Source organism: Dermacentor silvarum, chromosome 3 (assembly GCF_013339745.2).
Source record: "Dermacentor silvarum isolate Dsil-2018 chromosome 3, BIME_Dsil_1.4, whole genome shotgun sequence".
Classification (NCBI taxonomy): Eukaryota; Metazoa; Arthropoda; class Arachnida; order Ixodida; family Ixodidae; genus Dermacentor; species Dermacentor silvarum.
The window spans coordinates 201,652,674-201,680,481 of NC_051156.1; the positions used below are offsets into that span (position 1 = coordinate 201,652,674).

The 27,808-nt window shown below is 50.7% G+C and overlaps 1 protein-coding gene across 1 annotated transcript in view; it reads right to left on the bottom strand.

Annotated features, from left to right (window-relative positions):
* LOC119446510 (uncharacterized) overlaps nt 1-27,808 on the bottom strand; it is a 329,517-nt gene that overhangs the window by 142,806 nt on the left and 158,903 nt on the right. Inside the window, 1 exon segment of the mRNA XM_037710951.2 lies at nt 1,700-1,910. Coding sequence (XP_037566879.1) covers nt 1,700-1,910 — 211 coding nt within the window.

Consider the following 27,808-nt stretch of genomic DNA (forward strand, 5'->3'; position numbering starts at 1 on the left):
CGCGAAAGCAGCGAAAGCTGAAAGATAGCGTTCGTGGCCATCGACGGAACTTCAAAACCTGCACGCGAAACTTTATAGATGACATACGCTACGCCTGACGGTCGGCTGATGTGTCGTATGTGCTACAAAGCCACGCGAATCGTTATTATTAATTTATTCGTCATTGTATATTTACGGCGCAGGCGCGGCTTTTCTAGAGTGTGCATGCTTATCCTGAAGTACACTCGGAACTCCAGGCAGTGGCAACCTGCGGCTACAGGAGACGATCTCTAGCTTTTACTTTTTCAGGAAACGACTGACTTCTATTTCTGGCCCACGACTTTAATATTAAAGTGGCGCGATATCGTCGTGCCAGAACCAGTTGGCGTTTGATTTTAGGGTCGTAAAGCCAGCCGCAGCTGGACTTTACTGCTTGAATGGCGCCGGCCATTAAAACACACACACACACACACACACACACACACACACACACACAAACACACACATGCAGACGACGCGACGAATGTCGAAATTTCGGATGGGCGTTGACTCTTGAAATCGTCCTCAACACAGCCACGCGCCGGTTGATTTCCAGAGTGCAAAATTGCAGCTTGATGCTCAGAAACAAGTTCTGCTACGTGTACGATGCTCTTATAAACTACGATAGGAAGCATTTCCCGATAAGCGTTGGACGATGCGTTGCTCCTACAGCACCCGGTGTCTGTATGGGCCGATGCCATATATGCATGCAGTAGTTAGAACTGTACGCCGCTGTTGAATAACGTTCGAGCTTTGGAGTGTGCTTACGGTGAGTTCGAAAGCAACAAGCATGAGACGTACAACACGACACGTATGGGGTTTAAGATCGCGCTTAATCTCGGCGAGACCGCGCGTGAGATTACGCGGAAATTCTGGGGTTTCAACAGCCGGAGTCAGGCGTACAAGTGTGGCTGATGGACGTTGTGTGCTTGCTTGGTTCGATATGACACTAAAGGTGCCATGTCGGTCACGCGCACCTGACTTTATGCCACGTCTTCCTTACAGTATTGATACATATAAGTGCGGCTGCTGAATGTTCTGCCGCGTTTAAAGAACGAGTGTGTTTTGAAACCAATATTCCGGCTGTCATGACAACTAGAAATTAATATCACATATTTATCTTTCTCGTGTTCAAGCACTATGTCTAGCATACCCCTGTGCACATGCACCCCCTATTCCGCCGCTCTTGTGCAATCCCTTTTGATCTTTCAAAGGCATAATAAGCAGTGATGATAACCTGGCAAAAAGCTCGCCACGTCGGGCATGCAGTGGTCCAACCTAATATAACCTTGAAAACTAGGAAGGCGTATACGAGACGTTCTCATTTAGACCTAATTTCCAAATTCAAAAGTGCGCTTCTCTGCATTGCACATTTCCCACAAAGAATGGCCGCATGGGTAATGGTTCAAATCTTGGTTCAAATGAAGCTGCGCAGGTTGGGGCTTGTGTAGAGCACATGGTTTGTATTACGAGAGCCACGTGTACCTTTTTTTTTTTCCGTGTCACAAAATGCACAAATTGCTCTCACACATAACGCCGATTGCTAAACTTTCCTATCCTCCTATCCTAAGGTGACTGTGCTGCCATTAGCATTGCAAGCTATTCTTGCAGAAAAGCTTGCTTTACAGTTATGAAAATTGAACAAGGAAGAATACAGCCGAGTTTTTCCGGTGACACTCACTCCTGTCTGTGCACTTGAGGTCCCTGGCCAGTTCGTCCGAGCCTTGGAAGCACTGGGGCACGCCATCGCACAGCTGCGACAGCTCGAACAGCTGTAGCACTTCCGTGGACTCGTTCACTTGGCAGCCGAAGAAGCCGTCTTCCAGGTTCAACACGAATATCTCCTTTTGTAGGTACGGGCTCGGGAACTTGGGCCGGTACTGGCCACTCGCCTGCATTTGCGAGAAGAGAGAGGAAGAGAGAAACATGAGACGAGTGCACCAAAAAAGTACGGAAGCGATAATAAATGTATGCGAAGTTTACGCATACAGCGTGGGCATAAATTACAGAAGACACACGATCAGCATTCCAGCCAAGCTTAGAACATCCACATTCGTCCGTTTCCTTTGACAAATAAAAGATTAACGATGTTTCGTATAACGAAGATATTTATCTTCGCGACGTTTGCAAGCACGCATGCGTTTGTCATCACGAAAGCAGAACTAACGTGACCATAGACGAACAACAACAACAAGTAAGGGCGGACAAAAAGAGCCGGCGTTCTTTTGTCCTTGTACGCGCTGGTCCTACTATCATGAAGACTCGCAATCTCGAGGCAGCTTGACATAGAAGTTGAAATCGGCTCTGGAATACCATAGATGTCCGTGGAGACCGCTGTTGGTCCTGACCACCGAAGTCGCCCAAAAACCGGACTATACATATAGTAGTCAAGTTTTATGCGACGAGAACTCGACACGAGAGAGGAAATGACGACGTTTATATCGAAGCGAGACGTGCACCGATCTCCATTCCACTCGTCATCTCCTGCTATTCCCCACAGCCATTATCTCGAGCCGTCGGCGGACGTTGGAAGCATCGAACAAAAAAAAAGCCAGCGAGGTACCCGCTTTTCCGGTAGTACTCGAGACATGCAAGGACAACAACGCGAGTATTCTGACATGCGCCGGGAACACGTGCATGTCATACGCTCGAATAATAATGATGATCATACGACAGAGACGGGATGTAAAAAAAAATAAATAAAGAAAAGCCAGTGCAAAGTTGGAGAGAAGAGAGAGGGTGGGTGACGATATACACATGGATATCAGGGCCGGGATTAGCTTCAATCAGATCTCCTCGACGTCACGACGGAAGCCTTCGGTGGTCCCGCGGGAGGCCGCCTTGTAATCTTTGGTCGCCGCGCCTCTCACCATACATCAGGCACGCCACCAGTGGTGCCACCTTCCGAAGGCACTGACCCAAGGCCTGTATACTGGAGAATGCGGGCACAGCTGGAGACGAGGTATGGCGCGCGACGTCCCGTTCCGCTGCCGTCAATCGATGCTTTCCCATGCACCGACGTATCCGATGAGGCCAGCATATAGGGTGCACGTGTCCTATACGTATGCATACGGTGTATATGCTTTGCATAGCGACCTTTGTCGGCTGAGTCTCGCGGGTTGTATACAAAAAAGAGATCTAGATCTGGTACCGCGCGCGTCTTCTCAAGGTCCTTCTCAGATTCGAGACAGATATTTATCGAATATCTTTGAGGACAATCGCTTTCCTAACTGATGCCACGAGCGCCTCCTTTCGGTGTCGACACCGTTACGAGGCGTTAAGAACTTTGCTGTTAACGCCTGATTACTTACGTGCAGCACGTCAACAGCGCTGTATGTAATCGTTCATACGTTGGTACATGCCAGCTGCGAATAAGCTATAGTTTCCCTCCAACAGCTCGGCTTACTGCCTCCGTTCACCGCAGATGTTCAGTAGCTGTGGCGTTCTATAGCCCGAGGTTGCGGGTTCGAATCCCGGCCGGGGCGGCCGCATTACTATGAAAGCGGTATGTCAAAATTGTTCACGTGTACTTAGGAGCTCGTTAAGTGATCGCGAATAATAAAAATTTAAGTCGGAGCCCTCCATTACGGCGTACACTGTATATATAGCAAGCAAGATAACTTGCTTGCTCCAGCTAGTGTACGTATTCGGATCAACTATGCCCGACCTCACGGACGTAATATCGTTGACGTAACATCATTGTTCCTTTCGCGGCTTTCAAGTGCCGCTGGGGGTAAGTGAATGATAACAAACATAGATTTTCAGCATGATAGTTGTACGCGTCTCACAGTGGTCACGTTAGCGTCATCCAATATGACCACAGACGCGGAGTGCAATTCCCAAAGGTTGCCCTCTTCTGCTAACCCGGTACTCTTAACGCAGATTAAAACCACGGCCAATGAAAAGGCCGCGGTTATACCGAATTCAGTGCAGACTGTTTGATATATATAAGAGGGCCCCCATACTTGTTCTCCCTGCTTCTATGAACCATGCAGTTTTCGAAATAGAGCACGCGAGCGTTAAACGAATACAAAGAGAAACCGAGAAGTGAGGTCACGGCCACGGAAAGCCTTTTGATTCGCCTCTCTTTAATGGCTTGCGTGAAGGCGAGTGCTAGCGGAATAAAAGGGATACCCTTCTCTCTCTCTCTCTCTCTTTTTAAGCGCAGTGATGGTGCACGTTTCCCGGCCATGTGTAACCGCGCTGTAATAGTTTGGCGTGCCGGTCACATTGGAGGGATTTACATCCATTACCGTGACATAAAAAGCGAGGGGCCCGCGACTGCTGGGGCGTACACGTATAGTATATGTAGGTATAGACGGCGGCATGGTTAAAAGTGAGAGCGGCTTCGATAAAAACGCCGAACCGCGTTGGCCTTGCCCTCGAGATCGCGTTTGCGTTGTATTGATGGCGCCGTTCATCACCGGTCGGTGCGTCGCCCACATATGCTCCCTGCCCGCGTGGTGCTACTGCGGTGCCTAACCTACACACACCGGGGGTTCTTCGAATACGCGCGCGGCAATAACGTTCTCTTCATGCAAACTCTTCTTGCCGCTCCTCTAATTTATGTCCGTTTGGGCCCACGTTGTCCGAAGCGGATGACATTGCGCTTCGCCCTATGCGCGGCGAGCGACTCTTACTGTCTCTTTAGGAAGATAAATCTTTCGCGTTCTGTGAACCAGCTTTGAATCGTGCGCTGAGAGCGAGCTATTTTGCGTGCGTCCGCGAGAAGAAGACTAGGTTAGGACCGCGCGCCATTCTTCTGAGATGAATATCGCTTCGACGGCGTGCAAACGAAATGCGAACGGACTTGTTGAGTGCACTTGATTTTCTTTTTCTTTTTTTGGACACGATACACCCGTGCGTGCGCTGAAGATATTACAGGGAAGTTCTGGAGAGACGTGCGTCATATACGCCGAGAGGGGTTCACACACACACACACACACACACACACACACACACACACACACACACACACACACACACACACACACACACACACACACACACACACACACACACACACACACACACACACACACACACACACACACACACACACCGCACACACACACACACACACATACACACACACACACGTCACACAAACATACACACCCAGTGTGGCTGCCTCACACCAACACACACACACACGTATTCTCTCTCACTCGCTAACGAACCACGTTTCGATGTGAAGAGCACAGAGCAGGAGCTCCACTGTCCCCACAATAAGCGTTTCTAGCGCTTCCAGCAGCGAGCGGATAGCCGAGACCTGGCATTTCGGCAATCGCTCCAAGGATCAGCGAGGAACGCGCAAACCTCCCGAGTGTAGGTGGTGGTGGACACCGCGAACTCACGCAGACACAAAAGCGCACCACCCCTCATACCCCGTCGCCAGCCCCGCAGCGGGGGATTGCCGCGGTGCGACCGCCGCTTATCTCGTCTCGGCCCCGACCACCGACGCAACAGTTTACACGTGTCCGCCGCCGCGGTTTTGAGGTGCGCGGAGGACGTGTACTACGTCTATCTGCGGTGACTCGAACTTCGTGTCATTTATTTACTACGAGAGGCGTCGGTCGCCGGTCGACGAGGGAGACGGCCACCCCGATACGCGGCCGTCTCGCGTCGTCGCGACACAAGCCCTCCTGCCTCAAACGCCTGTTCCACCCGCCTCTCCATCTTTTGCTGTTTGCTTCGCGTCATTTTGTACAAGTCTCGTGCTTGCTTCTGCTCCCCCCACGCTCTCCATTTCTAACCTCCGCGTGCTTCCCCGTCTGTCTCGTTTACTATCTAATTCACTCTCTCCGCCTCCCTCCCTGTGTAGTGGTTTCTTTTTTGACACGTCCTGTTCTCGTTCCGTGTCACCAGTCGCTCGCGTGCCACTCGCGCAACGCGGCAACCGCCCTGGTCTACCGCTACCCCACTATTCTTATCTTTTGAACGTCCTCTAACGGCCGCCAACAGCTCTTATCGTTGTTCGATTCCCTCTCTCTTCTCTCTTCTTTCTTTCTTTTTTTTCTCGCTTTCTTCACAAGCCTGCGGCCGACGCTCTTGCTTGTTTACTTCTTTATTGATTTATTTTTATTCCTTCCCTTCTGTTCTTCATTATTTTACTCACCGCTACGAAGACGTGCGCGGCTGCACGTAAGCACGTACTGATCGCTGCTAACACGACATAAAGCGTTGTTAGAGTTTTCAGGTGACTTTTTCTGGGAGGAAGAACGGCAACCAAACATCACGTATACCAGAAGCCCATATACCTTCGTCTCGAGGCCCGCTTAGAAAGTGTATGCAGCTTCTCACGATAGGGATCGGGCTTTCTTTGTCGCGTACAGTTCCAGCGCGGCCGTGTCTGAGCATACGAAAGAACAAAACTTTGCACTAGTGAGGCAGTAGAGACAGACAGCTGGTTGGTGTTCACGTTGTGAAGTATTCTGAAGCGCTACTGCAAAGGCCGTGCTGTACAATCTCGGCTGAAATGTGTTCCACGTGGTTCTCCGCATTCTCCGCATAGTATACGTATTTCCGCCGTGGTGGAAGTGAACTCAAGGCGCTACTTGCTATTGCGGTCATCTTCTCAAGCAATGCTCGTAGGGAACATGATTTCGCAATAGGCAGCCAGGAGGCGCAATCCCTAAGATACGGCGGATGTGGTTCACCCATAGGGTCTCTGTTTAAGCGTAAGAAAAATGCTGTCGGAGAAAGAGTAGTTCACTCAGGCGTGTCTCTGTCGCTTATGAAAAGGAACATAAACACAAGTAGAGTAAAAGACATTACGCGCCGAGTCGTCACAAGATTAACGCCGCGACGACGTATATTAGCAGCGGCAGCAGCAGGCGACCCTCCTATTCACGGTGGCGCGAATGACGACGCGGTGACGCTGCCGGAGGCAACAAGCATCGAACGCGCTGCGTTTTTCTTGTCTCATAAAGCGAGCGATGCTGGGAAAGCTATTGTGACGAGAGCAGGCGCAAATTAATGTGCGTTCGCCGCATCTGCGAAGCTGATCACGTGCAGCAAACTGAAACCACGAGGAAAGTGTGTACAAATTACTTTGGGAGTGGCGAGCTTCACTGTAGGGGCTGGAAATTGCAGTCAGAATGTCGCAGCAGCAAACACCAATTTCAGCAGACGTTGTTATGCGAACTACAGGCAACACAGCGTTGCATGTAGGCTCTCTAGCGCGAACACTGTGCCCAGCGCCACCGCCAACTGGATATACCGAGCTGAAAATGTGAAAAAGAAAAACAGAGAAGAAGAGAGAGAGAGAGAGAAACGTAGGTTGCTGCAGGGAGCGAAGCTATATACAGCACTCATATGTGTGTGAGTTGGCCAGTCAAGGATAAGGAAAAATTTGGATTTAAACGCACTGCAAGGGGCCACAAGAAACTCTTTTATGACGCCAGAGCACTCTACTTGCGCGAAATTTCATTCAAGTGAAACTTCATTCAAGTTAAAGCTTGCTCTCAGCGCGGCGATATTGAGACGGTTTACTAACATGAATAGACAGTTAGTTCAAAGTGACGCTGCGTCTCATCTAATGTGTAGAAATGAAGGCCACCGAATCATACGTTGCGATATCTCTCGCTTATCGATGAAGTGGTGTTTCACGGCCCGGTGAACATAATAAACGCCAATGCAGAGGCCGGAGGCGAATTAAGGATTCTTGAGGGCCACTGAGCCCGAGGCCTCGTGCGTCTGTGCAAGGCCGCGAAGGCGCTGCTGCATTTCTTGAAATGCACCAGCCTGTATGACCACCTGTGGCTGGCTCAGCGGTGAACGCTTGCGTGTGTAACAGTGCAAAGTGTGAACTTCTCTCTTCCTTTTCCTCTCTCGATCCCCTTTCCGCCTTCTAAAGTGCAGGGTAGCCTACCGGGCTCATCCTGGTTAACCTCCTCGCCTTTCCCATATTACTTCTCTCTCTCTCTCTCTTTTGAGGGCCACCCACTTTGAGGGTCAATTCCAGTACCGAGTAGCAGACAAGTTGCTCAAGCTTTCGCGTATAGCTGCAACGTTTTAAATAAACACAAGTGTGACAGCAGCAGCGGTGGAGTGCGTGCGTACAAACACAGAAAGAACATCAGCGCTCAAAGCGCTGTCGTTTCTCGCTACTGGCTTCTTCAACGTTGCGACCGTGCCGCCAACGGCGGAGAAAAAAAGCTGGCTTTGCGAACGTCGTCGACCGAGGTTAAACGACGCGCGCGCAGCAGCGGACGCCACTGAGCCATATCCGGCGGATGGCTTCGCCCTCACCTCGCCCCCCCCCCCCCCCCTTCCTTCCTCAACCCAAAACGTTGCGGAACACCCCCTCCTGTGACACTTCTTCTTCGGCTGTTCTTCATCCATGGGCGCGTCCGCTGGGTCGCCTTTCTCGCGTCTTCGCTCGAACAGCAAGCGCCAGAGTGTTGGAGAGAGGAAAATAAATAAATATAAAGAAAGCATTCTGGAAACAGAAGGGCGTGGTGCACGCTCCGTGAACGTGTCTGTGTGTATTTGTGTGCATTTGTGTTGACGTCACCGGCCGCATGTCCTTACACCTCCTAGTCATCCATCCATCCATCCCGGTTTTTCCTTGTTCTTGTTATTGCTTTCGTTTTCTTTTAAGTTCTTTGACTTGCCTGCACTACCGCTTGCACCTGGCCGAATGACGAATCCCAGCGTTTTCATGCGCGCGAGTGTGTTCTGTGTCGCCGTCGAATGAAGCTTGGTCTCTTTCGCGGACGAATTGAAGAGAACGTATACTAAGGTCTCAGTCACATGGTACCTATATACTCGTAGAAGACCACTTTGTTTTTCCCGACCATTTCCTCCCAGCAATATGACTAGTGTTCTTTGAGTTTGTGACCGTGGGAATGCGTGTCAGTACCGACGAGGTTCGTGACGCTTCGCGACTGAAATGCGGCGAATGGTATGCCGCGACATTTCGCGGCATACCATTCTATGACGCGCGAGTGCCGAGTTTAGTATTGCATTCGCAGCGTTTACGGTTGACTGAGAGCTATACGCGCCTTCTTACTGCAGGCAATACGCCATAGTCGATAGTGCGACGTCTGGCTTCTAGCGTTGGGCAGAAAGCCTGAAGACCAAACGAGGAGTAACGACACTCACAAATACTATAGTTATAGGGTAGCTCTACGAACAGCTTCATTGTGCAAGCGTTCTCTGTGCGCGTCATATTTCTTATCAAACAGATTAAGTAGCATGTCTGGCCGTTACCCAGGCTCTCCTTTAATTCAATGCATCTCGCTCTCAAACTACACTTCCCTGTGCGATACACTTACTTGCCGTGTGCCCGAGTGCAAACGTGTTCTATCAGGTATAGTGCGCAGCTCTACAGAAAAAGCGACATGTACGAGATAAGCATTTATACCTGAAAAAAAGAAAAAAAAAAGAGCAGGAGTAAGTTACTTGCACTTCCTTTGTTTATACAGCGTGCACGCAGACGCCTTCGGGCGTAACTTGCGCCGCGCCACAATTGTCGAGCTTTCGTTGCCACTTCAGTGAGCACTCCGCGGGAAATGCACAAGACACGGTGGCAGCATCCGCGGACGCTGGATGCGGACAGACAATAGGCAGAGCGCGCAGAAACTCCCAGGGATCATCAAGGAGGGAGAACGAGCAAAACAGGGGGAACAAAAAGAAAGTCGGCTTCTTCTCATGACTCGAGTGCCATTCACCGTAGCTACGTTAGGGACGCAAGTTGCGCAGGGCCAGCGACGCGTGAAAACCGCGGTCTCTGCTTTCTAGTTGAACGCGTGCACGTGTTTCTGAATACTTGGTTCCTCGAGTGCGCGTGTGTTTGTGGGCACGCGCTCACATTCGAAGTGCGGCTAAAAATGTAATGCGATCGCAGCGCCATACGTGAGCACGTGAACACGTGGTTCTTATCTGAGCTCTCAGCGAACTGCCCGCTTCGAAGAAAAAATACCTGCAATGTGACTTTTCTAAACTTAATAGAGCTCGTCAGCTAACATTTCTACCTATCTGGAATTCCCGCCATTATAGAGTTTGTCAAAATGTTGTTCCCCCACGAAATGTGACGGCAGCGCCGCCGCAGCTATACGTGACGTCACCTACGTCCCGCTGTGTGTCTTGTCCATGTCGATCGTTACTCTGCGTCGCGTCATCGCGGATGGCATTGCGAACCTGCAATTCTCGCCTGCAAGCTCTCGTGCTCGCGAACTTGATTGAAATTGCAGCTCAACTGCGCCGTCAGGTGCCCTATTCACAAGAAAGTTTGTATACGCTAGTGTCGCGCAGTATACATCAGCCATATCAGTGCCCTGCAGCATCGACGTCGTTTAAAATTTAGTCGTCTGTATGCATGTGCGCGCGTAAAACGTTATGTAAGGTTTTATGGCGAAAAAAAAAAAAAGAAAAAACGCTCTGACTGACGTGAGAATAAGCATAGCGCCATGGCTGCCATCTCATGCCCGAATAGCCTATATAGGCTATCCGGGCATGAGATGGCAGCAATATTCGGGCAGCAATAGGAACTATAGTTCCTATTGCTAAAACAGCTGTGAAGAAAAAGTTATCTTGTTTTTCTTGGCATTCAGCGGCACACCATAATGGCAGACGTGACGCAAGCCGATGAGGCTGTGAAGCGCTACGGAAAGCCAAGATAATGCATCCGCATATAGACTGTTCTTTTGCCACAGGTACAATGACGAATTTCGGAAACGGTAGGTTATGTGCCGCTGTATAGAGAACGCGCACAGTACGCGGAGCAAGCACGGCTGTAACGTGGTTCTGGAAGTGGTGATGACAAGCCCCGAGGTTAAGGATGTGTCACGTGCCATGGAATGCCGAGAAGACGTTTTCACGTGAAAGTCAAGTTGGTCGCACGGGTGGAACTATGTCGTCAGACCCGCATTGTGAGCCAGCTATACGCCAGTAGAAGAAAGTTTTGTATGACTTCTCCGATTATACCGACGCCGCGAGTATCGCAAGAAGTCCAGAAAAACAAAAAAAAATGCAGTCAGGTCCGACGGGAGAGCGCAAACTCGGGCGGCAGGCATTAATCCACTATTATGTTTCTGTCTCGCAGAGGCCTCGTTTTTTTTTCTCCCTCCTTATCTTCGCCTGCATACGTGTTGCCCATGCAATACGAGCTTAAACCACGCACTCACGCAGAGCGGCTCCACCTATAACATTCTTCGTCTCTTTTTTTATTTATCACACTTTTGTTTCGCTCGCATACGTGTGAAGAACGCACGTCACGAAGCCCGCACTGTTCCGTTTCATTCCGATTATGATAACCGCGACTTCGCACGCAAGCTTCGCCGCAGTACGTCCGGTTTGCGGAGAGACGAATGGCGCCATTAATTCGCCGAGTTCGAGACTGCGCATGCGTGAGACTGAGTCAGCAGGTGTTACCATTATGGCGTTACTCCATAGAGAAAGAAATTACTCCTATACGCGAGGACATTCGCCTGTAGGTCCGCTTTAAAGCCCCGGGATGCTGACAAGCAGGTTGGACGGGAAAAACGAAAACAATAAATAATGACGCAGTGCAGGCAAACCGGCGAGAGCGCCGACTGCGCAGTCTGCTGCAAAATAATATAGGCCGTCGTTCTCGTTGCTGTAGGCTGCCATTTCTTGCATGCTGGAGCTAATTTGGCTGCCAGTACGCCTCCGTTGGAAGTTACGGCGAGTGCAGTGCCTCCATTTCTGTGACGTCACAGAAGCAAGGACACGTGTTCCTGTGACGGAACTGAAAACGTTGAAGGCTTAAAGCGAGCGCATCGCACGACTCGGCGTCGGCTCATCCACGACGTGGCAGCCACGCGCTGCTATGTCACGGATGAAAATGTTGTGGGTATACGTCGAAAATGTGCTCTGAAAGGCGTGTATCGTGGCTGCCGCTTAATGTAGTATACGTGCAGTGTTGCGCGTTGGGGCTGTGAACCGACCTAACCGATCGATCGACCGGTTAGGCGCTTGGACCGAACTGTCGATAAACTTCCCCGGACGCGAGACTAAGCACCTTCACCTGAACCTCGACGCGCAGAACACGGACAAAACAAGAGCAGCAGGGCTGAAGAAACTACACGAAAAAGCTCCCAAAATGGCGGCACTTTTCTTCTTCACCCGTTCTTCACCTGAGTTTATGCCGGTGCCGGAGGGGCATTGCAGTTCGCGTCAGGGTCTCATAGAGGACACGAACTTCACGCCTCACGGAGGAGAGTACTACTATGCGCAGGCATTGACTACGTGTATTTGCGGACGAAAACATCTACCAAAGGAAAGTACGGAAGGTAGGCGTAAGGGGAGAGGAGTGATCGCGCACCCACGACGGTGACTCAGCCGCCGCCCTCAGTCTATACTTCACTCCCCATTCACCCCTTGCGCGGTGGAATTTCCGCCCGCACGCGTACAGTGTACCCACACCTCCTACGATAGTACACTACACATGCTGCGCATACACCATGATGCACATTCAGCTCGAGAGCGGCAGCACACGATCTCGATTCGACGATGAGAAGCGCGGTGATCTATACAATTCGCGATAGCCGTGCAGTCACGAACAACCCGAGCGCGCGCGTTGATGATTCGGAGGGCGAGGCACTTGCGTTCTCCGAAAGCTTCGCGAGTTGGAATGACTTTTGTCTGCCAGTGAGCGTAGCCGATATGGCCGCCGAAAAAGAAAGAAAAAAAAAAAACATACATTGTCGAGGCTGGCCGTGGCTCTATATTGCCATTCCAATCGTCGGGGCGTGCACGACGCATTGTAGATATGGAGTGTTGTGTTTGCTTAGCCATTGCTTCGCAAATGTCTGCAGCGCTGGGCAGACAGAGCCGACTGTGCGCACTCTCACGTTTCTGACCTTTTTGTTTCCTTCCTCTAATTCTTTTTTTCCCTTTTTTTTTCTTCGTCGAACCACATCGCGATGATCAGCATCATTTGGCTTCCGCTTTGAATGTTGAGCTTATATAGAGACGTACACGAACCGCGCGACGATGCTATACTGTTCTGTGTTATACTGTCATCGCCGGAGATATCCTTGCATTTTCCCATCCGGCTCGTTTCGCATTCCGAAAAGAGGTGACGCCCACTCGGAGTTACCACCCTTCTCCCGCACTGCGATGAAGCGATTCATGTTTACAGGAATCGGGGTCCGAGTTGACGACGGGGTTCTGCTCGGGCCACGCCTTTATTTACGCATATAGGGCGCGATTGAGGCCACCGAGAGGCCACCAAGATGCTTCGTGCGGCCTACGTAAGCGAGCGCGGAGCCGCGCCCCACGAATCAATGCGAATATAGTATGTCCGCGGACAGGAGTTGGAGGTGACCCGCATGGCAGGCAGTGGCACCGCGACTGCCGCAAATCTGCCCGCCTGCCCACGCGAAGAAGACATGGCGCGCGCGGGACACGCCACGAGGTCCGTGGGTGCTGAGACGGTGCGTCCCGGCTCGTTCGGCCTATACTATAGGGGACCGCGCGTTGGTTGAGGATGTCGCCTACGAAGACACGCCGTGAGTGCGCGCGTTTGCGCTTGTGACGTCACGAAGACGGAAAATATTGAGGTCTGCAGCTTCCGTGCACACGCAGGGTACTCCACGCATAGTAAAACTCCGCTTTCACTCGTACGTAAAAAAAAAAAAGAAAAAAAAAGAAAAAAAAAAGTTGTCGCAGTTTCACCTGAAAGGTGAAGCATCAATTGCGATAGCAAATTTGTAGAGAGATATACGGAGTAATGATATTAGCTTTATCAGCTGTATAAACTTGGACATGCAGCAGCACCGGCAACGCGCCGAACTGTTGTCGACGCCGTCGGCATTTTGCCCGCGTTCGCTCAAAATGCGTGCGGCGTTGGTGACTGTTGCCGGAGCCTCTGATATAAATAGGCACTTGGTGCCGCAGCTAAACGTCGCCTCCCTTCCCTCCCCCCTCCCCCACGGCCTCTCGCGCGTCCGAAGAAGGCGCGTTTGCTCTACATATATGGTGATTGTAAAGGAGGAAAGAGACGCCTACTTCTGCAGCCCTTAAGCGAGCACGGCGCAGAACGCGCGTTTGTTCTCCGCCGTGCGTTCACTCCCCGTGAAAGACGCGCCCCTCGCGCCCTTTCACTCGCACATACAGCGTTCGGCGGCGCGCGGCGACGATTTCATCTCCAATGACGTCATACGGAACCTCACGGCGACGGCGACGGCGACGGCGACGCCGACGGCAGAAATCTGCTTTTGAGTGTCCATATAATTGCTATCGCAATAAAAAAAGCGTACGCAAACGTCTTGTTGATCTGTTGTTTGCTTTCGGAGATCAGACGGCTAGCATTGTGTGCATGTGCGTCCTCCTCGCATGCGCGTGTCTCTCTCTCTCTTTCTCTCAGTGCATGTGTGCATCAGTGAGAGTGCGTGCGTGCACGTGTTTGACTTGCATCATGAGACTTCGAATGTGCTCGAGCGACCCCGAAGGTATCGAGCGTCCCCGAAGAAGCGCGCACGTCTGCACGGAAGAGGCGTTGGGTGACTTACAAGCGCGATCTTAGAGGGCTGGCATTTTTTTTTTCACTTTTATCTTGTTTCGTTTTGTTGATGATGTAATGGAAAGGCTTGGAAAGGAAGCCACGTACGGGGAAGGCTCAGTGACGTCAACACTGGAAGTCACGAGTCGATCGACCAGATAAGCCACTGATATCGGACAGACGTCAACAAGAACAGTTGATATAGTAGATTATACGTATACACACGCCTAGAGCCGATGCGCGTTATTCGACTGTGTTGCACCTAAAAAGTTGTCGCAGTTTCACCTGAAAGGCGAAGCATCAATTGCGATAGCAAATTTGTAGAGAGCTATACGGAGTAATGATAGTAGCTTTATCAGCTGTATAAACTTGGACATCGTTGTACGCCCTCGGCGTTTTGCCCGCGTTAATGCACAAAATGCGTGCGGCGTTGGTGACTGTTGCCGGAGCCTGTGATATAAATAGGCACTTGGTGCCGCAGCTAAACGTCGCCTCCCTTCCCTCCCCCTCCCCCCTACGGCCTTTCGTGCGTCAGAAGAAGGCGCGTTTGCTCCACATATATGGTGATGGTAAAGGAGGAAAGAGACGCCTACTTCTGCAGCCCTTAAGGGAGCACGGCACAGAACGCGCGTTTGTTCTCCGCCGTGCGTTCACTCCCCGTGAAAGCGCGCGTCCCTCGCGCCCTTTCACTCGCACATACAGCGTTCGGCGGCGCGCGGCGACGATTTCATCTCCATTGACGTCATACGGAACCTCACGGCGACGGCGACGCCGACGGCAGAAATCTGCTTTGGAGTGTCCATATAATTGCTATCGCAATAAAAGGCGCTACAGGCTACAAGTTTCAGCAACCTGCATCATGATGCCAATGCGCTTTGTAGCCAATCAACAACACCAGCGTTCTGCGTTTCGGTCACATATATATCAAACTCAGCACTGGAAGCCCCGCATCAGTAAGCGCATACAATATAACTCAACCCCTTCGCGTGGAGACAAGCTTGCTTCAAGAATTGCCAGCCCAGCTCGCAAGGCTAACCCCGCCCGTTGCAACATGAACACCACCGATAACTCAAGCTTGCGTGCGAGGCTTGTTTACCTAAAGCTCGTCGTGAGGCAAAGAGAAGAGCAATTGCTATTTCGTCGACCCAAGTCACTATAGACGGTAACGGTTGTGCACAGTTGGCAGCGGTGCGCCGCTTAACTCACACACATACGCTTCGTTAACCGGCCTCACATTTAGTGCCTCTTCCAGCAAGAAGACGAAGTACGAGTTATACCCGTGTTCGTCGAGCCTTACGGAAGCTACAGTAGCAAGGCAATTCATTTTGAATGTAGGCGGCTGTGGCGGACCTCGCTGTACAGTCCAGGGCCGTGAGAGACTGCGCTTTCATTCAAAGCGAGCCAAAAAAAGTTTAACGACGGCAGCGCATTCCTCTTCTTCCAAGCGCGACCGCGAACAAATCTTGCGCGTTCGCCAAGTTCGGCGCTTATACCGCGTCCCGCTCTTTTGCATATACGCTTCAACACGTGAACGAGTCTTTCTTTTTCTCTTTCTTTTTTTTTCTCCACTGCTCATCTTACTGACCCCCTCGCTATCGCAAAGCCGGCCACTGAGTGACCTTGCTGCACCGCCACTAGATAACCGCCCGCACGTGCTGTAGCAACAAAATGTATACAACCTGGCAGGAAAGAATCCGGCATTTTATCTTTACAGTTGCAATGGGCCAGCGGCGCATCCTTGGACTTGCGGCATCGGTGCAAAGCAAGCAGACCATGAAACGACCTCGTGATGGACCGCGTGCCGCGACCTGGTTTGAATGCAGTGTCGCCGGAGGCTAGTAGGTCCGGCAGTGCCAGCCATGCAAATGTGGGATATACCCTCCCTCTAGCGCGACGTCTCGGATGCGAGCGTGTTTCTTACGTCGATTACCCGGGCGGAAAAAACATCTGATGTTCCGCGGTCTGCGATAGCGTTCTCAGCCAACGTAGAGTATACGAAGAGGCAACAAAATGTATGCATAAGGTTAACAACAAACTCAACAAAGTATCAAGAGAAAGTCGTTCGGGCGGAAACACGTCTAACGAGCCACCGCCTGAGATAAGTCAACAAAAAGTAAATGGAAAGGCAACAACAGGTCTACATAAAGTCAACAAAAAGTCCCGGGAAAGTGAGTAAATGTATTCCGCTGTCTTCGTGCGTGTTTGTTTTTTAAGGCCTTGTGGCGAACGACCGAGATCTCGTTGCGACGAGGTCGGTGTCAGAGCGCGCTGTCGTTAGGAGTATCTTACTGCCTTGTTGACAACGGACGCGGGCTAGTTCTCTGCAACCGCGTTACTGCTGCTGGACTGACTTTTGTTTTGCAGTGAACGACCGGAAAATGTGGTCACTCACGTGGGGCGCCACGTATATTATACGATCTAGACTAGACGGCGCCGCCGTCGAGAAAGTCAACGCACTGGTGTAATAATACTCGTTGTCAACGGCGTTGCTGTTATTGTTGTTTTGTTTACCTATTCCTTTAGATTTTTTCCTGCCGGCTAGGCTGATTCGCGCTGTGGACGAAGGCTGTTGTCAAAGGGGGCGCTATTTGTATTGTATCGCAGCGCGTGATCTTCTTTTCTTTTTCTCTCTTTTTTTTTTTTTTTAGTGCCTGGGGTTTCTGGGGTACACATTATTCAACAGCTTCTTAAACAGAAATTTGCTTTTGTTCTTTAACCAATACGCTTTTCCGAAAATATTTAGAAACGCAAAACCCACTCTACCGGGCACAACGAACACGTATTCTGAAGGATAGTTTGTTCAAATTAGGATGGGTCCTATCATTTTTATACATTAGAAGTGTGTCGGTACTGATGCTTGACTGATGATTCGGCTTCCCAGCCATGCGCACATACTACATGTATTATTCCAGCAGCATACACATGCACCATTGTGGTGAATCTTCCCCCCCCCCCCCCCCCATCTCTCTGTCTCCCCTTACCCCTTCCTCAGTGTAGGGTAGCAAACCTGAGACGTGTCTGCCGGTTAACTTCCCTGTCTTTTGCACCTCCCTTCTCTCTCTCTCACGAGCTGAATGTACTATATTGTGTGATTGTTTTTTAATTTGAATAAAGAACTTAACATATCCACGCCTGACGCAAAACAAAAGATCTGGCCTTGCACGCGGCAAAACACCAATAAAAATTTATTGTCCCTCTCGCTCTCACACGAAACACAGAGAAGTGCATAGTCCCACCGCGGCACCTGGCAAACTGCGACCTTCGAGCAGTGTCGAAATTGCTTCTCCTTGAAGACAAACGGAACGTGCCTCTTCGCATGTCTAAGGAACGCGCGCGGAAAGGCAAATCGTCCGATGGTACTTTTCACGATAATTATCGACCTCTATACCTTCGCCTACAGATCCTTCGGTCGGTGAAGGAGAAAGGTATCGAATACAACGCGAGCGCGCATAGTATAAGTGTGTCTTGCCCTTATTGTAATAAGCCAAATAAGCGCACCAAGTGTAATTGCTGCGCTTATTAGGCCTATCTGTATATTCACATGATGGTCACTATAGTTATCCGCACGCAGCAACACGGTCATATAAAGCCGCTAAACGACACACACAGCGCTTCTTCTTGTTTTTGTTGTTGATGATGCTGTCACCTCAAAGAATTAACTCCCATTTCTGTAGACTTGTTGTTCCTCGTATACGAAAAACAGAGGTGAACACGACGTTGACACCTGCGTCACGCGTCACGAAAACTGAATGAACTCTACCTATAACAGCTCTCACTGCAGAAGTCGAAGCCAAACTGGCGTGCACTGCCGCCATATGCAGCTCTTGGCCAATAACCAAGCGTTCCGCGTGTAATTAGGTATCGATACGTTCTAGTTCTGATGATCGCCGATTGTTTCATTCATTATGTCATTCAAGAGCAAGAGAGAGAGAGAGAGAGAGAGATAGAAATAATCTACTGCTGACGTTTTGGAATCGCCACACGACCAAAGTAGCGCACATTTACATCTGCCCAAGCGGTCGGTATCGTGCGAAAGAAACACAGTATAACACACGCGCCATGTTCCTGGCGTATATACGGTCACCGTCTGTCCAAGGGCGTGAGAGAGAGGGAGGGGATGACGCGCAATCCGGTCTCCTTTTTCCTTTATGCACAGGAATGCAGATCAGTCGTTGCCGGGGGCGGAGCGGGTGCCGCTGAGAAAGCTTGCACGGCGAGCGGACTCCGCTCGTAACGATCTCGGCGCGCGGACGTCTGGCACGAAGACACGTCCAGTTCGACGGGAGCCCATACGCGCCACAGCGGAGCTACTATATTATTTTATGCAGGGCACAATGCGGATAAAAGCCTCGAAGTGAGACGAGCTTTCTTTCGCCTTGGCTCTTCGTCATACCGTCACATGCGCATTTCTCCATGCCCAGTTCGCTTCACTCCACTCCACTCCACTTTCTTTCGCTCTCTCTTACTTTTTTTTCCCTCCTTTACCCATTTTCTTTCGCTAAATCTACACAAGGAAGTTTATCAAGATGTTGACTTGCTCTAGTTGGTCAGGTTCTATATAGAAAACAACGCAAAATACACGTCAGGAGTCTTCTGGTTTGTTCGTGTCTTTTGCACTGTTTTCAGCATGTCATGTAGGGAGATGTCAGATTTAACAAAAGGCAGAAAAGAAGATAAAGAGAAAGGAAGAAAAGCAGCCAATACTGAAAAAAAAATTAATGAATTAATGTATGAATGAGGGCACGTGGCGTATCTTATAACGACTTCTTTCCTCCGTATGCACGAATCACGATTGAACCAATCGTTTGTCGAAAATTCGCCCGCCGCCGTAGCTTATAATGGCTATGACGTTGCGCTGCTGAGCACGAGGTCGTGGGTTTCATTCCTGCCGCATTCTGATGGGGGCGGAATGCGAAAGAAACGCTTTACCGTGCATGGGTGCACGTTAAATAACCCCAGGTGGTCAAAATTGAACCGGAGTCCCCCACTACGGCGCGCCTCATAATCAGATTGAGGTTTCGGCACGTAAAACAACAGGATTTACCGTTTGTTAGAAATTAAGGCACTTCGTCCGCGGGGGTTTCTCTCCCTTCCTGCGTTGCTTTGTTTCACGCTGCTGGGCTATAGAACAGAATATAAAGACGACCGATCCTGCATATATTTTCTCACCTAATCACTGCTGCTTTTCTTTCCTTGCTTCTTTCTCTCTCTCTCTCTCTCCTTCTTTTGTTTTTAGAAGTTTATTCGAGGCGCACCGAATACATACAGCTGTATACGGTTTTCGAATCTCCCTTTCGTATCTCTTTCCTATCTCTTTCTGTTGCCAGCCGCGCCACTCGTTCGAGGAAAGCACCACAGTCGAGCACCCCACATACAAGCTTCAAGGTGGACGCCTCGTACACTCGTCGTCGTCCGAACCGCTTTCCTGGCTCCCTTCGCACGCCTCTTGCGCCAGTCCCGATAAGCGGGCTTCGCTATAACACACTGCGGCCAAAGCTGCTCGCACGCAGCCGCTGCCCTTGATCCTAACCCTTTGCCCCAGGCTGGCTCGCTCTTCCGTTAAAAAGGTTGCGCCTATATAGCTGAATGGCGTGCCCCCCGCAATATCAGCAGGATTTCGCTTTCCTCTCTTCTATATTTTCCCCCTTTCTTTCTGCCGGTAAGCCGCCGTAGCGGCTTGCTGATATACCGCATGCTCGCCTTCCACTGTTCCGGAAGTTAATTACGTCGCCGGCGATTGACTGACCTACCGCGCGCAAGCGGTTGGTATGCGTGCGCGTGCTTGTGTGCGCGTGCGTGTGTTTGTGTGTACGTCAGCTTGTACGGGGCAGGCAGAGGCCTACAAACAGTGCAGTATGCGCTATGAGGTGAACGCTCGCATTCATCGCGAAGACAGCGATGAAAACAACGCGGAGGACTCACTGTACGTGGCTCCTCCTGTACGACATGTAAGGGGTTTTGTAGCGACTGACGACTACACATGAAAGGCACACACGAATTAAGTTGGCATAAATGTGTATTAAATGCTCCACGATGTCATAATATAATTTGCTAGTAGACTGTTGAGTGCGATTGGTATAGCGCTACAAACGGGACGAATGTATAGGCCCGGTGGGGTTAACGCGACCCAATGTATAGGGTCAACGTGACCCATCGCATGGCCTGCCGTGAACTTATATTGGACTACGTTGGCCCCACATTGTACATGTTGCCAATATTTCTAATCCATAATAAATCAATTAATCAAGAAGCTTAGCTTTTATTCTTTAAAAAAAAGAAAAAAAAAACGCCTCGTGTCATGACTGTGCGCCGATAAATATTGAGACATATTATTGTTAACCAAAATTAGGCGATTCTATCATCTTTTTCTGCTGGCCAAGGAAGTAAGGCAGTCACCCTCTCTAGAGAGTTCAAAAAAGTTCGCAACCCCTCCAGACCAAGGGCACCCAGCAAAGGGAGGCTGGCGCTGCGGAAAAAAAAAAAAAAAAAAAAAATAACATTCTCACCCTCCATTAAACGACTGCGTGTCTGGGGCACGAAGTTGAGACCCAGAGCAAAATGCCCTCACCGAGCACGCGCGACCTGCCGTCCTCGCCGGGAAGTACTCGAACAAACGACGTCTTCCGACGGGCGCGCGTGTCCCCATCACCGGCGCCCTGCCAGCCATGGCCGGCTGACCTTCCGCTCTGCAACCCTAACGCGCTCGTCTGCATTGTTGCCAGACTCGCTAAAAGCGTGCACTACTGCGGAGGCTAGGGCTTAGGCCCAATCACACGACGATCCCAAGTGACGAACCCGCTCGCAGGTTCCTCGCAAGCCGACGTGTCACTGTGCACTGTCACGATAAGTGGTGCCGAAACTGCTCACCCTCATAAATATTTATTTTGTTCAAGCGTGTGGATAGTGCCTAGTTCTGAAACATTGGGCTTGTACTCTTGATGTACTGTTGTTCACAGAATGTCTACGTATATGTTATGATCACGTAAGAGAGAGAGAGAGAGAGAAAAAAAGTCTATAACATGTCCCTAGACTATTGTCACTGTATGTCCTTGAGTTGCATAGATTGAAGGTCGACATGTGGTCCAGGTACAATGAGCTCACACTGGTAATCAACTGTCGCCTACAGAGTATCTACAGGCTACGTATGTTCGAGAAAAAAAAAAAAAAAGACGTCCACTGCGAGACACGGTAGTCTACGAGACGTCTGCGAGACAACTTACGGGGCGGGGCGTATGAGTCTATTTTTATTTGGAAAGCCATGCGGAGAGCAGTACGAATCTTCCTGTCACCCTGGTAATCAACCGTTGTCCATAGAAAACCAACAAGTTGCGTATAAACAACAAAAAAACAGATCCTTAGGAAGACAAATTAGTTTACGAGATGTCTGCAAGACACCCTGCAAACTGTTCCATTCTAACGTTATCTGGGGATGCACATGGAGAAAAGGATGAATCCTCTCTACCGCGCAAACGGAGATCTGCGAATCCGGTCCCCGATTCGCTCAAGAGATCTCCAGCTTCCAAAGCCATTGCACGGTATTAGCTAGCGAGGGGACTGACGTTCGCGCTGTAGAGCAAAGCAAACCCAAAGCACGGCCGGTACTGCTTGCAGTGCACTCCATCCAATTCCTTTCTTGCCGACTCCTTTCCTTCGCGTAAGCACGCACACACGAACTATACAATCGCGCACACTACCGCAAAAGGAGCTCGAAAAGCACCTCGTGGGAGCGGTTCGCGCGCACCGCCGTTCCTTCGGCCCATTGTCTATCTCTGCTGCTGCTGCTGCTCTTTCTCTCGCACACACACACACACACTCTCTGGAACTAGCGGCCGCTGAGGAAAGACAAAAGGGACGTGGCAGCGGCTAATTTCCAGGAAGTCGTCGGTTGGTCCGTCTGAGAGACGCGGTGAGAAAAAAAAAAAAAAGCAAACCCGGAAGGAAACGCGCGGACGACGACCACGGCGGCACTGAAGACAGGACGTCTCCCGCCAGGGGGCACTGTTAGCCCAACTTTCGTTCGCCATCCTCCCGCAGCGGGTTATAGACGTCGACGCTGACACCAGGGGGCCACCGGTGTCAACGCCGCGTCGCGCCCTCTGTCTCCGTCCTCGAGAGGTCGCGCAGAAACGTGTGCCGTGCTTGAGCGTCTGTGTGCGCGAGCACGTGCGCGTATGTGTGCGTTGGAACGCTGGCTGATCTGCAGCCATGTTGGTCGCTGTCACGCCACTGCGCACAATGTATAAAACTGGTCAGCATTCTGAACGTTTCTCGTTGTCGTCGTTGGTATTGCTGATTGCGACGACGTTTTACATTCCAAGGCTAAGATACGTGTGCGCTGCGTTACAGGTCTTCCGGTTTATCTCGACCAACCATGGTTCCTGGCACACCGAATTCACTACACGGGCACATTTACCATTTCACACCGATAATAATGCGGCCACCGAGACAGGGTATGGTACCTTCGATTTCGTACTCGCCAGCAACAGGCTGTAGCCACCTAATCACTGCTATAAATAGCGTTATGATAATTGGCATACAGACGACTGACGTCAGGTAGTCCAGGGGGAACACAGCCTAAGGTCAGGCAAGGCCATAGTGCTCACAAATGTGACGTCACTTTCAGCGGCCTAGAGCTCGCGCCAATCAAAAGCGAACACCGCCATGCAAATACCGAGGAAGCGGAAGTCACTGGTTTGTTTGCAATGAAAACGTCGCATTGAAAGCTGTTTTAAAAATCTTAAGCGCAGTTTTCCGTCGACTCTGCAGATATCTTAAGGAGACGTGGTCCTTAAACTTTCGCCGACCATTGCCTCATTCACAGTCTACGAACGACCCTATCAGAATTTTGTGTAGGAAAAACACACCGAAATTAACCTTTTAATGACTTTGTAGGCTTACAATACATTGTTTTTCTATGATCGAAAACAGGGAGCATATACAGTAAGACAAAGCAAACTGCAAGAAGAAGAAAACCCTTTATTATTATTATTATTATTATTATTATTATTATTATTATTATTATTATTATTATTATTATTATTATTATTATTATTATTATTATTATTATAAGGACGATGCCTTCACATGTCCTGGTGGCGTTTTCAAAGGTCCAAATCACAGAGGTATTTCAACGTATAAGAACGGCTATAGCGACTTCCAGGCGCCTTGGCTATTGTGCCTGCCAATGCGCAGAGAGCCAACGAATAACGAAACCGTCCTAAAAAAAATGACAGTGGCTTTGAGAGCCCAGCTAATGTCTTTGTGGACGCCATCGCTTGCATTCCACAGTCCTGCGTATATAGCTTTAACGAAACAGTGCTCACAAGAGGGCGACAGCGGCGTGCTCTAGCTGGCCGCCCAACTGAGAGAGGCCATGCGGACCCCACACGGGAACCCGTTATTACGGAGAAGGGGGAGAGATAGAGCGCACAGGCCGTTCTGTATCTCTGCAGCATCTCTCCGTTCTTTCTTCCTAACTTTCTGATTACACTGCGCGTCAAAGAATGCGTCCTGGCCCGGGCGCCGAGAACAACGGTGATTCCAAGACAACGCGAGCGCGTGCGCGCGCAAGGCGTGGTGGCATATATAATTAGAGGACTCCTGGGTGATCGCGAGCGCCCGTGCGGTCGCGATAGACGGAGAGAGGAGGAGGGGGGGGGGGGGGGGGTCGAAGAAAATGCTCATAGGGGCGCCGAAAGTGAGGTGACGCAAAGGTGGTCCGAGATCGCCTCCCCGAGGTCGATTATGCGCGCAGTAACCTTCGATTGTGTCGTCGCTTCCTGCGTTCGAGATTGTATAACGGTCGGGCTTTCTTTCGTGATACCGCATGTCGCTGAAAGAAGAGTACATGGATCCTTTCCGCGTTTTATAGCTGCGCCAGGTAAGGGTGGAGGTTTCAAGCGTGGAGAAAACTATGTGCGCCGGTTCTCGAGTTCTCGCTTAACGCGCTAATCCAAAACCAAGTTTCCCTGTTTCCTGCTGAGAAATGAAATTAAATAAAAGTGAGAGAAAAGCCCCAGGGAACAATAGCACGTACCGAACCTTAAACTCACAGTCGAAAGGGCACTTCATTAGCATTCAAGCGCCACTAGCATGTCTGAACTTTAAAGAAGAACAAAGATCAACGTTTCATTAGTAGATGCGTAGCTGTTTAAAGCGTCATATCGGTCAATTTTGCCTCATAAAGCGGAAGAAACGATGACGTTGTGGTAGCACAATGAGTATTAATCAGGAGTCTCGCTTAAGAGCGAACGACCCTGTCAACTCTAAGCAAGTTATCAAAATGCGAACACCACGAAAGAAAAACCCAAATACTTGTTGGTCTGCAGCCTGAAAGTGGGGTGTCTATTCAGCACAGAAGTCTTGGGACCGCGAGCTCGCTTCTTAACTTCTGGCTGCATGTTAAGGGCTTGTTATTCATTTCTAAAATGAAGGGCTCGCAGTCCTAGGGAAAGGAAAGAGGAATTAAAACAGGGCGTGTAAGCCGGTGGCATAGGCGACGTCCGGGGGGTCAGGCGCACATGAGTTGGAGTTCATCCTTGTCGGTTATGCTAAGGGCATGAGGCGTATAACTTGGGCGTGCTCGCGGCCAGCGCTTCAGAAAAAGAACTTTCATGGAAAAGTGCACGCAGTTCAGTTAGACCCGTATTCACATTAAGCTGCTACGCTATGATTGTTCGTAAGAGAAATTTCCAGCCAATCCTGATGCTGAATATTATATAGGTAAAGGCAGCTAATCAATGGCAAGGAGTACTACGAACGAAAAGCTGTGTGAATTCGGCCCCTGGCATCTTAACGCGATCGCATTGTGGGGGTTGAGATGGAGTCAGTGTGATTGCCGCTACATTTCAGGGTGAGCTATAGGACGTTCCGAAATTTGCGGTGTGCAGTACATGCCCAACAGCGCTGAGAAGAGGGAACGTGACAGAGTGTTCAATCACAAGCAGATTCAGCCGTCCTAGAATTCGACCCAAACTTAGCGCTTCCATAGCCTGTGCCATCACGCGCGAATTGAGAGGAATCAAGTGCGGCCTTGAACTGCCTTCGAACTACATTCATTTCTTGGTATGATTTCTCTCTCACTTCGTGCCCACACAAAGAAAAAAAGAAATTCTGAAAAGCTTATGCATTTATGTTACGGAATGCACCTCCTGAGTTCGGTGCCGGCGACGTTGCAAAATCGACTGACGTGCGTGAAGAGGTCATCCATAATCACTGACGCCAACTCGACGCAAATTAGACGCCCGTTTGGGCGGTCGCAGGCCCAGCCGATCGAGTTCCTGCGAATAGCGTCAGCAGCGGGACGCCAACACAGCCACCCACGGTCTCCATACACCTCATAAAGACCCCTTGTTGAGCTTTTGGGCACGGGCACGTCTTCGATAAGCATTTGAAAGCGATGGCCTTGGTCGACGAATCAAAAGCGCGGAGTACTCATGAGGTAAGTCAGTCGGTCGGCCGGTCGGTCGGTTGGCCAGTCCATCGCGCTAACGATAATAAATGTTCTTATCCACGCACATCGCGGTCATCGCATCGCCTTAAGCCGCCGGGCAAGACAGCGAACGCAGACCACAACGACGAGAGAGAAAACAGGATAAGAAGCGCATCGAATAACAAGGAGGCTCCGAACATGCCGTTCGGCTGTGACGTCCCGCATACGAGACCCACTATATAGAAGGAGACGAGGCAATAGCCGTCTCCTGACAATCCAATCCGTTCCGTTCCGCTCTCGGCGGTCTGTCCCGGTCTTCTTGGAAGCGCAGCAACGAACGTCGCGCATGTGTAAGACGAGCTAACGCTGAAAGGGGACGGCGAAAGCTTCAGGCCAGGAGTAGAGGGAGCGCGAGTAGTACAAGCAGCAAACATGGCTCGTTCATCTTCGTATCCGGCGATCGTCCCTCTCTGCCCGGCGCGGGTCGGTCAACTTGGGAGCAGAGTGCGTCCTCCTCAACAACGAACCTGGCATGCCGCTCAGCAAAGCAGTAGCCGGCTCAGGTCGGGTGGTTGCACGCGAAAGGTCGGCGCTGCCGTGCCGCTATAGCACATTGAATTAGTCTGCCAATAGAATTAGCTACCGCGGAGCGGTTGGACTGCTTCAGCCAGTTTCAGATTCGCCGTATACAGGGCGAGATGGCGCCCGGCACCTCGTGCTCGCAGAAGTGACAGGAGATGACCACCTGACCGAGAAGAAGGATTTTGCGATCTTACCAACTGCTCTGGGCCGGGGCCTTGGAAGCGATGTGCGTTTACGCGTTTGCTAATGCGTCCTTGGAAGTGACCGAGCGAGCCGTTCGACCGGATTGTCTCTCGCTCGGGAACCAAAGTTGATGGATTAGTGATGTCAATGCGTTGGGGCAACGAAGTCTTCGCGTCTTTCAGACGTTGCGAGCGATGTCTATTCCGTTGCATGTATGCGCATGTTAATCGCGAGGATATACAGAAAGGCAGACACGACCTATTGTTTTCTCGGAGCTAAAGGGGCGTGCAGCGGGCTTCAGCGGTGGAAGCTGTCCACTGCGAGTGACGTCGCGAAAAGGAGAGCTATTCAAATAGCGCGTGGTGCGTGCACTTCTGCCGGCCGCTCCCGGATTCGCTTGGCTGTCTTTGGACCACGCCTCGGCTTGAGAAGCTTTGCTTGGACTGCGCTGTCTCATTAGGACAAAAGGGGGGAGGCCTGCCGCCCCGAATCCGGTCACCGGAGCTCATCCCAATGAGACACGTTCTGGCTCGCCCTCTAGTCCACTAGCACACTGCCTTGCGGTGGCACCCGCGAATCGCGAAAAACGAAGAAAAAAAAAAACAGAAAGTAACGAAAGAATGACGAAACACCAATCCGTTCGATGCCGGTCACCTCGATCTTCTTCGTGTTTTCCTTTCTTTCCCCCCCTTTTTTTTTATTTCCATGGGACAGCGCGACTTCGTGACAGTCAACGGCGGCGCGATGTCCCTCTCGTCCGATTGTTCTCCGCTGACCGAACTGCACTCGGGTGTCTTTTTCTCACTTTTTTCCTCTGCTCCTCTTCTCTCTCCAAAGCGCGCCCGCACAACTACACAGCCCAGCTTCTTTCTTCGGCAAACAAAGGGAGCGCGAAACGACGCCAGCCCACGGATGTTGGCCGGAAGGCATCGGAGGAACTGGCACAGTCGCTCCGAGTCAAGCCATGCCGCTGCCCCTTGACGTGTGCTATAGATGCGTCTGTGCGAAACAGTTGTGAGCGCGAAGAAACGTTCGCGGAATGATCTCGCACGCTCGTTCTCGTGCTTTTGTGCGCGGGCGAGACTCCACCCAGTAAGAGAATGGTGCCCTTGATGACGAGC